The sequence below is a fragment of the Sinocyclocheilus anshuiensis genome, unplaced genomic scaffold, assembly GCF_001515605.1.
Source record: "Sinocyclocheilus anshuiensis isolate Anshui unplaced genomic scaffold, SAMN03320099.WGS_v1.1 scaffold476, whole genome shotgun sequence".
Taxonomy (NCBI): Eukaryota; Metazoa; Chordata; class Actinopteri; order Cypriniformes; family Cyprinidae; genus Sinocyclocheilus; species Sinocyclocheilus anshuiensis.
In genome coordinates this window covers 1113785-1124509 of record NW_015554139.1, presented here as the reverse complement: position 1 = coordinate 1124509, position 10725 = coordinate 1113785, and the positions used below count along the sequence as shown (strand labels likewise).

Sequence of the window (10725 nt, the reverse complement as noted above, 5' to 3'; positions counted from 1 at the left end):
AGGAGCAAAGGAAGCAAAGTTTCCTTACTTTAGCAAAGGAAAACCAGTCTCTTCTTGGTTTATATCGAAATCCTCTGACATTTTTCTTTGAAAATCCTCGGTTTGTACTTCTAATTCATGACTGCCGTTTTGTTTTGTTCTCTCCGCATTCGTCACTAATCACGCAACGCTGACGTGCTGCGTCTTCCACCAGAACTGCTTCAGTGTATAACAGTCAGCGGAAGTGAGAGAAAAGTGTTTATTACATTTGAAACAGTGGTAGTGACCCTATCCTGGGGTTGTGGCAGCTCCACCTCTGAAGCCTGGCTATTGGGTTCTTCATCCACAGGAAAACAGTAGTCCCCAAGCTCACCTGTGGGGCTCTCCTGAATCGATACACAGCGAGACACAGGCTGTGAGTCATATTAGCACTGCACAAATCAATGTATTTTTCTGAAATGAAAATAACATGCTTCTTGACGCACTACCTCAATACTACAAGAGATAATTCTACAAACCTGATCAAACAGAAACACAGTGACATCATCAAAGAATGACACCGCTTTTTTCTTGCTCTCCAGCTCATCGCAGAAGGACTGTGTCAGTATGGAGGGCATTTTGAGGAGGCTGCGTAGATGCCGTGCACTGCTGCGATCGCTCACAATGATAGGCACCACAGGGAACTCTTCATCACTCTCATCACTCTGCTCCTGAATGTTGTAGCTACGAAGTTCTTCATCAGACTCATCACTATCCTCTGAATCCTCCTCATCCACCTCCTCTCCGTTCCCCTGTGGAGCTGGAATATCTAGATCTTCTGGCAAGGCTGGAAGAATATTCTCCAAAGATACATCACACTTTGGTTTTGAAAGTGCAGAACCTATGCCACCTTCTTCCACTGAATCTTCCTTTTCCTCGTTGTTTCCAATCCGTTGCTCCGGATTGTCCAGTTTGTTACAGGCCTCTTGTTCCTCTGCTTGGATTACCTCCCCACTTAAGTCTACTATGGTAGAGTCTGAGCCTAGAGACTCTGCTGAGGAAAAATCTCTGGTGTCTCCATTAGCCTGCTCCTCCACACCTGAGGCCTCCTGTGTTGAGGAAGAACCTTCAGACACTGTGGAAGAGTAGCATTCAGAGTTTGGTTCCTCTCCAGAGTGATCAGATTCCAGCCCAATACCATCATCTGGAGTTGACTCCTTGGTCAAGCAACCCCCCATCTCTGGAGGAAAGGGAGAAAGCATAGAAATCACTGGAACCAATGCAGGTGATGAACACAGATTTGGGCTTGTCTTTTTAAGGCACAATTGTTTAGCATTAAGGGCTGCACTGTTGTCCTTTGGCACAGATATGTCATGTCCCTTCTCACTCTCCATGTTACGTACCTCTCTCCCAAATGTCTTTTCTGAGCCCTCCTTTTCTGCTTTGAGTTCAAAGACATCATCCTCATCTTGGTGGCTGAAGAACATGTGGACCCCTTTACTGGGGATCTTGTCATTCTCCATGTCATAGTCAGAAAAATAAGCAGAGTCTCTGTACTGATTCCTCTCACCAAGGCTGATCAGCGGTAGATGACTGCTGGATGGATGCAGGAGGATTACATTGACATCTTCATCTAGGTCCATCTGGAGCAACATGTCACACTCGTCTGATTCTACACTAGTGCTAAGGGCTGGATTCCCTTCAAGGTCTTTCAAGATAAACTCTGGGGATTCATTATTCTCTGTTTCATAGCCACTGTCTAAGGATTTCGGCTGAACGGGCGTGTGGTAACTATCAGGGCTGAAGCCCTCACATGGACTGCTGCTAGAGGCAAGATTAGTTGTGTCCTCGCAGTGTCTGGACCCAGTCTCTCTCTGCAGTGTTCTATGAGTTAGGTCAATACTGCCCACCTCTGCATAGTCCAAGGGATAATCTGCTAGTACTCCAGAGGGGATGTCCATGCAGTTGTCACTGCAGTCATTAATTTCCACTAAATTTATACAGGAGTTGTCGGGCACCATCCTGCTGTCTGTCAAATGGTTACACTCTGAGACAGTCCTAGACAGATCCTTAGGGCATGACACCATTTTTCCATACACTCCAGCAGAACCATCTGTCCCAAGTTTCAGTTTTTGTGCAGGGGATATCCTTGTCTCAAGTAACACGTTTTCTTTAGTCACTACCAGCTCCGATGGAAGAGTTGATGGATTCATTCTGCCGCAACCTCCTACACGGAAGTCTGATGTATTGTTTTTGATATGTTTATGAGCAATGTTCTTCTGCCATGTATAAATATGCTGACTTTCTGTGACAGAATGACATTTGGAAGATGATTCAACATCCTGAGTACTGTCAGGGCTTAAATGTAGGTATTCACCACCCTCTGAGTCAGCGTGAGGGTTACTAGCAGTGGGTGTACTATCTGTGGCTTCCATGTATGAGTGGTCTTTGATTGAATCGATGGAATTATATGTACAACTGTTTCTTGTTTCCAACGCTCTTGATTTCAAATTCCCGACTTGAGAAGAGGCTGTCAGGTGATGTAAATCAAGGTATGCATCACGAAAACCCACAGCTTGTGTACGATCGCTTAAACTGTTGTTGTTTGCTGAGTGGTTGGAGTTCCAATTAGTTAACATGTTCTGAGAAAACAGATCATCATCATCTTCTGGATCAGCACTCCCCCTCCCCAAAAGAAGGCCATCACCGGTGTCAATATCAATACTCATGTAGTGGGGTCTGGGCACATTCTTTTGTAAGGGGCCCATCATGTCATAATAGGCCTCACTGGCCATACTTCTTTCTACAGTTCTCTGGTTAGACTCAAGGTATGGGTCACAATGTGCCAAGCTGGGACTACTAAAAGAGATTGAAACTCCAAGTGGGCTTTCTTTTACCACCTCCAGTCTATGGCAGAGGCTTCCCGACCCTCTTCTCTGCTGATCAGAGTTTGAACCATGCCCTCTTATCAAATGAACATCTGGCCCTGCTTGAGGTGACGGTTCACACTGTAAATTGTGCCTGTCATTGGAAGAAAAATAAACTTCTGACTGGTCTATCTCTACCGAGCTTGGAACTCTTCTTTGGAGTGGCTCCATGGTTAGGATACTATCTGAATCATAATCATTACTGATGGGTTCTTTAGCTGCTGACCAGTAGGTGTTTGGCTGAGACCCAATGGGGCTCCTCCTGCCTGTAGAGGACAAGCTACTGTTACTGGCTTCAAGTCTTGGGCTGTAATCAAGATTGGTGTCTTCTAAGTTGATGTTGCAATCAACTGGCTCCTCAATGCGGATGTAGTACTCACTACTTACTGAGGGGCTGTGTGCACTTAGCACTGGAACCACACCTGGATGGTCTGACACATAGTAGGATGGAGAAACCCCAAGAGGGAGGCTCTCACCCTTGCAGCTACCCGTGGAATTGCTAAGAGGGTAATACACATCCTGGTAATGGGGATTATTCTTTCCCAGTGGTCCACTAGCTGAAGAGGAGCAGTAGGGCTGCTCAGCTCGTGCCTGCTCCCATTTATACTCAAAGTTGAGACCCTGGCTGGTCTCAGTTACTGTCAATATATCATCCCCATTCTCAGACTGGAAGCTTTCTGCCATAGAGAAGTGTTCAAGTAGAGGAAATGAGGAAGAAGTAGAAGAGGCTACTTCAGGTGTCCTGTGAGGTGTCCTGTGAGAGCTGCTGGAGCCCAGACTTGGCCTGAGAGAGTTCCAGCGCTTCTCAAAGTCCTCCTCAGACTCAGTTGCACCCTTAGCACACAGGTAGTCTAGCAGTAGATGGACTTCCTCCACAACAGGCCTCTGCTCAGGCTGCAGCCAACAGAACTGCATTACCTCATACCTGCTCACACACACAACAGAAAGGCCAATATTTTAGACTATAAACTAATATTTATAAGAAACAGAATTGGTTGATTGTAAATGATTACAATAGAATAGGGCCAAAAACTATATTTTACTATAGTTTGATAATGCTCTATTATCAATGCTCTATTATCTTATTGTTTTATGGGTACTTAAAAATGGATGCTAGTATGGACGATAGCCAGAAACCCATTTGTGATTATATGAAATATGGACAGTTTAGCATGATTGTAGCCTTGCAGACTTAAAGTGGGGTCATTCATTGTTTAGTATCCAATGGGGAATGGAGTGGTATACTTGTATGCATGACTGCTCTTGATTAAATGGACAATGATTGGAGTGTGTGGGGGTAAAATTAATGACTGTGTGCTACCAGGACTGGATAAATGTATGATTGATGGCCTTACAGAGGGGGGGAATTAATGATTGACCACACTGGATTTGAGGAGTATTGATTTGTTTGTCCTGCCAGAGGAAATGGCAATGACTGGTGCAAGGCACCTGTGGTTGGAAGATATTGATTGCTTTACATGTATTTCAAAGAAATGTAAATGGAGGGTGTGTCTCTGGAGGGGAACACTGATTGGTTTGGATGTGGTGATTCCGATTGGCAGACGTAAGGGTGGGTGGTTCATGATGATTATGATTTGTGAGACGACTCACCAGCGTTCACACAGAGGCACTTTCAGCAGGGGCTTTGGCAGTTTGAGCTGCTGTTCCTTTACAGCATATGTTAAAACCTGCCTATCAGAATAGTGCCTGTAAGGCTGGTTACCCAGTTCAAACAACTCCCATATCGTCACACCTAGTGACCTGCAGAGTAAAAAAAAAAAAACTTAGAACACAACAAACCGTCTGTTGGTTGGAAATTTGTTTAAAGTGCAAAAAGTATGGAGCTTAATTTTTACACATATATAGTATGTCACAGGGCAGAGGTTCTCAAGCTTTTTTTGTTGATTATGCTTTTTTTTATTCCAAAGTTTGTGGGAACTTGCACAGAATTAAGAAATATACTTCAGGATATTGTAGGCTGCAAATTTTGATTATAAATTTGACCTTTTTGAAAGGTGCTGAGCTTGTGTGTTGTGCTGAAGCTTGTCAAAGCCCAAGATTATTCTTGAAAGCATAGCTTATCTCTTCTTGGATAATCCAAACATTACCCAAATTGAGTATCCACATAAGTGCTAGTTCTGCATTCACCATTTGCGGCATCCTGATTATTATACTGAGTTCACCTTTGCATTGAAGTGACATTTTAGTGCACATATTTTGGCATATGTTATATACAGGTTTATCTTTAAAAATTAAGCTGAAAACCTTAATATAACAATTTAATACAAAATAAATCTCCTGTGACCTCAAGGTAGAGAACCTCTGTCCGTTTTTCTCTGATTTATTTCTCACCAGACATTGCTGGACTTGGTTTGGTCTACTACTAAGAGATTGCCGTGGACTTCATCAATAAGTTCTGGGGCAATCCAACGTAGAGGAACCCATATTTGATCTGCTGTCACATAATAGTCATCCTAACAGAGGGAAAGGATGCATTGATATTGAATAAGAATAAATAATGAGAACATGTCAAAATAATAGGATCAGTGTGGCTACAATCCAAAAAGCCTTCACAGACTCACCTTGTACTTGCTGTGGCTGAGGCCATAGTCTCCAATTTTCACTGTCAGCTCTGAGGTCAACAGGCAGTTCCTTAGGGCCAGGTCACTGAGAACAGGACAGAGTGGAGCAATGTTTGCATCATTTATAGTTCCTGTCATTGGCAAACTTTAATGACAGAGTGACAAAGGAAGTCTGCAGTGTCATCTAACATTTTCTTCATGGGTGACTTACAAATAATTGATGATGTTTGTTGAGCAAGGGGTTTTCCCCCAGCAACAAAATCACTGATGCTGGAGTCTGTGACATGTACTCAGGCAGCACCAGGATATTGTTGCCAGGAGACACCAGAGCTGGACGTCCAGTGAGCGGCGGGTGGATCAATATGCGGGGAGAAGGCCAAAGGTTACTGGATCCTCACCTGTGAATGTAATTGTGTTTGTGAAGGTACAGAAGACCAGAAGCTATCTCGCATGCCATCCGCTGAAGGATCAAAGGGTCAGGGGTCACTGAGTCTGCTGCCCGACAGCTACGGAGGTATCCTTTAACATCTCCCTGCATAAAGTAAACACCATCCTTAAGGACAACACAAGAATGCTAATCTGTGTTTTCATAAAGTCCACTACCTTTTTGCTGCCAGCAACTGTAATTCTGGTCGCATTGTGTCAGTTTCTAACAACTTCTAATATGACCAGCAGAGGGAGCATTAAGCTGTTTAATTAACCCTATGCTCTTCCTGACTGTTTTGAACATTTTGACAACATCCTCCCTATGGTACTGTGAACTCTTTAGTTACTATTACCTATAGTATACTTAAATCAATAAATATGATACATTATAGGAAAGTAATAAACATTACTTGGAGAAACTGTAGATGTTATTGCACATGTTGCATGATCATTTTGGAATTGAGGGTGACTGTTTAATACACAGCATGAACTATATAATTATTTCATTTTTTATATAAAAATGAAAATGGTACAACAACAAAAAATACTGCATGCATCCTCTCTGTTCCTTGTGTCACTATTGTAAGTGACCTGGCAACAAACTTTTATTTCTGTATTATTTTGGATTTAAAGTCTATCCAAATTCTCCATAGACTTACATGACAAAAGAACAAAAATCTGATTATACTCTATGGCAAGAGTTGCTAAGCTCGGATTGGTCAGTAACATTTAGAAGGTGTGGCTTAAAGAATGGTCAACTGGACAGCACAGAGTCACTTGGATTAAAAAAAACTCATGTGGTTAGTAGTTTCTTGCTCTCAAAACAATACTTATAAAATAAAGGTGTAATTCAATGCATTGTTTAATAATGGATATATTATAAAAATGGCATGTTAAAAAGATTGCTGACTGCTAGTATAGACTCTAAAGGGTAGTCAAACCAACTCAGAGTATGTTCTGAGTACAGTGGGTGAAGCAGTTGGTACTCAGTGGCTTACCAGGCGGCAGTGCTCCATAACCAGCAGGTAGGGTGTGACTTCTGAACACTGGGACAGACACTGCAGGAGGGCTGGATGCTGGAGCAACCTGTGGGATTCACACACTCAAACATCAAAACACTGCTCATTTGAGAAACCGTTTAGTTACACATTCCAAATAACAGCCATTGTTAATGTTGTTTTATTTTGTGCCACCAAAGCCTCTTTCACACAGAGATTCCGGAAAATACATGGATAATTTGGGATCGTTTGATTTTGGTTCATTCACACTGCCATTGATTTTCCGGAATCTGTGCGCGTGTTCACACACATCCCGTAAAGATCCCGCAAAGACACGTGACATTATGATGTGACGTGCAATGTGACGCGTACCGTTCCACTAAGCTGGCGAACGATCTCAGCTTCAGCGCGGATAGTGTGGAGCTCACTTATCAATGCTTCATTCCAGTTTGCACATATTTTTTTCATCGTCAATGTTGATCTGCCTTCAAAACACCCGGTAAAAGAGTGCGTCATCACTACGACACACCCTTTATGGCATTGGTCCTGCCTTTTTTTCACACGGCTTGTTCCGGGACTGATCCCGGCAATGTTACTATGTCCCCATCCGTGTTTGCGTTCACACAGAAGGCACTCTGGCAATTTTCCGGGATCAATGCACTGTGTGAAAGGGGCTCAAATGAGATGTATTGACAAAAGTGTAATATAGTTCAGCATACAGCATAAGATAACATAAGATGAGGTGAAGAGAAAAAAAAATGGAGTAAGAGGAAAGGTGTGTACCGGTAAGTCTGGACCTCTTCCAGGAACTGCATCTGCTCCTGTACACTGGCACTGGCCTTTAGCTCCTTAACTACCACCTGTGTGGTACTGAGTCCAACATTCACCTCCCCCAGCAAAACCTGAAAGCCAGCCCAAACTGCACATTAGCATGGCTCACACCTGCCACCTGTGAAACTGGCAGCATAGATTTTAGAGAGAGTGCCATTTATCTAAAACTGTTCATTTAACAGTAGCTCATAATGAGAATATGACAGCATTACACGTACACTGTACTGTGTGCAAAGTCAACCCCATGAGTAGGGTACTCAAAATCACTACTATTTTCTCAGGGCCACATCACGGTATCGTTTGGGTTGTAAAAGGCCTCACCTTGCCAAACCAGCCCTGTCCCATTTCTTTTATGTAGAGGAGGCTGTGGCGTCCGAGATCTGTAGACTTCAGCAGCTGAACTGCGGGAAAGAGAGAAAACATACATTCAGAGTCGGCAGAGACATACAAATGGATGAACTGAAAACACGAGCGGTATGAAAGTGGCCAAACATCAAGGAAGAGTGAGCAATATCCAGGGAGAACCATGGTTATCTCAAACTACCTACTAGCACACCGAGATTCAAAATGAAAGAAATTGACACAAAACTTTAGACACTCTGGACCCACCTTGAACCATCGTAATTTAGCAGATAAGCTTGGATGTCGAAGATATAGACGAAGAGCAGCTCTCTTTGTCTGGCAAGAAACCGTAGGATGAAGGTCCAACAATGCAGTGGAATGAAGGTGCCATACTTCTCCAGTTCTCCATGTCTCCATTCATAAGCCAGGGGTTTAACCCTCCAAGCCCTCGGACAGCTGAGAAAGCAGCGCTGTCTGTCTTCCTTCCCAGTGACGGAGCGCATCTCCTCGCGCTGAGATACGGCGTCCCACAACATTTCCATAATGCACCCGATTGGAACTCTCAGCTGGAGCCAACTCAACTCAAAGCTCCAGTAAAACTAGCGACTCCGGCTGAGATCAGTGTTTAAAGTGCCAAGTGTCCCACCAGGAGCTGGACGTATGTCTGCAGTGCAGCTCGGCACATGCCAAATGCGTCTGCTCACGCAAGTAATGCCATGAGCACATAATAAGCCTCGCTCCTCTGCCCCCTTCCCTCTGTCTGTCTCAGCAAGACTATGGGGGCAATTGTAAACAAATAAAGCACTGTGAGCAGCAGAAAGACCTCTGTCATTAACACGAGCCCCCCACACACCTCCTCCTGTGCTACCAGCAGGTCTCAAAGTGTGTGTGTGTGTGTGTGTGTGTGCCTCACAGACCCATCCCTGTATTAATGCACTAAACTGTTTTCCTCCTCTGCAGCGTTCCAGAAGCTTCTCATTCCAGCCCCTCACACTACCCGCCACAGTTACATTGCAGCTTTTGTCCGCAGAGCAGCAGCGCCTGGTACCCCAGTACCAGCCCAGACACAAGGCCCATTCTCTGGACACACAACTATCTCTCTTTTCTTCAGCAGACTTGAACTGGCCTTTTATATGATTTCTGTGGAATCTGTGAGTTGTGCATTCCCGTCCCACTCCTGGCATTCCCAGAGCAGCCCTGGGCCATGTTAAAATTGCATTAAAACGCAGCACAGTTGCACGAGAAAACTCAGGCTGGTCTACGATTGCACATTGACTAGAAGAGAAATTCTACTTAATATGTCGACAAAACGCTTCAGAATGAGTAAAATTGCCAACTTAAATGGATAAGGGGATTTCAAAAGTGCTAAGATGAATTATTTTATGTGAACTTCTAATATGGAAAAGAAAATATGCATACTGTACATCAATTTTTGTGATTCATGTGTTGATTCTGGTATAGAACTAGTGTGGCAAGTAAACAGGGCTGTGCTGAATGACAGTATTTACCATGCAAAGGTAGAAATGTGTCAGCCGGTAGATTTTACTATACCGTTTATATGTATTAGGAAGGAAGGCATACATTATTTACATTAAAGAGAGAGATAAAGAACATAGAGTGATGTGAAAATAGAGAGAATAATAATAAATAATGAATATATAATGCAAAGCTGTTTTTTGAATAGATGACAGACTTGTAATTTATTTATTATCATCCTTTGTCCATCAAGTTCTAAATAAAAAGAGAACTTAATCTAATCAAATGTGTAGCTTTAAAATACAAGTATTTAATTTACTATATCACCACAAACAGGCATTACCACATGGTTATTAAATATATAAACAAAATTAAATATATATATTAAATATAGACTAAAATAATATATTGCAAAATTAAAGTTACTGAAAAAATAATTCATCCATGCACATCGTTATTTAAAAAGTTCCTAATCTTTAAATCAAAGAATTAACATGCAATCTCAGCAATTAGAAAACAATCGAGAAACCGTTTCACACGGATGTACATCACAACAGGGACAAACAGAAAGTCACAATTTCCCTTTGATGTTGAATTTATATTGTGATGTATACAATTATGATGATATAGAATTTGATCCAATAGCTCAACAATTGGTAGAGCATGGTACTAGTAAAGATTGTGGGTTCAATTCCCAGGGTCTCTGAACTCTGTTCCTCAAGGTCCACTGTCCTGCAGAGTTTAGCACCAACGCTAAACAACCAGCAAATCAAGGTTATTATAGACAGGTGAGTTAAGGTTAAAGCTAAATTCTGCAAGACAGAGGACCTTGAGGGCCAGAGTTGAGAAACCTGCATTAAACGCTTTGTAAGCTGCTTTGAATAAAAGTCTCCGCTACATGAATAAGCACAACATACACTACCGCTCAAAAGTTTGGGATCAGTAAGACTTGTAATGTTTTTTAAAGAAGTCTCTTAAGCTCATCAAGGCTGCATTTATTTGATTAAAAAATACAGAAAAAAACTAATCTTGCAAAATGTTATTACAATATAAAATAATGGTTTCTATTTTAATATCCTTTAAAATATAATTTATTTCTGTGATTCAAAGCTGAATTTCCATCAGCCATTACTCCAGTCTAAAGTGTCACATGATCCTTCAGAAATCATTCTAATATGCTCATTT

General features: G+C 42.3%; 1 protein-coding gene across 2 annotated transcripts in view; it reads right to left on the bottom strand.

Moving 5' to 3' along the window:
* LOC107670475 (serine/threonine-protein kinase LMTK1-like) overlaps positions 1 to 10725 on the bottom strand; it is a 47866-nt gene that overhangs the window by 3405 nt on the left and 33736 nt on the right. Inside the window, exons 1-9 of one of the 2 annotated variants that reach the window (XM_016463078.1) lie at positions 8332 to 8354; positions 8044 to 8123; positions 7675 to 7793; positions 6892 to 6979; positions 5866 to 5999; positions 5468 to 5552; positions 5238 to 5359; positions 4497 to 4646; positions 498 to 3810 (exon numbers count right to left, since the gene is read on the bottom strand). In XM_016463078.1, coding sequence (XP_016318564.1) covers positions 498 to 3810; positions 4497 to 4646; positions 5238 to 5359; positions 5468 to 5552; positions 5866 to 5999; positions 6892 to 6979; positions 7675 to 7793; positions 8044 to 8123; positions 8332 to 8341 — 4101 coding nt within the window. In that variant the 5' untranslated portion in view covers positions 8342 to 8354. Of the gene's footprint in view, positions 1 to 497; positions 3811 to 4496; positions 4647 to 5237; positions 5360 to 5467; positions 5553 to 5865; positions 6000 to 6891; positions 6980 to 7674; positions 7794 to 8043; positions 8124 to 8331; positions 8355 to 10725 lie in introns of those variants that run through there. The other variant, XM_016463077.1, reaches the window with a different exon arrangement.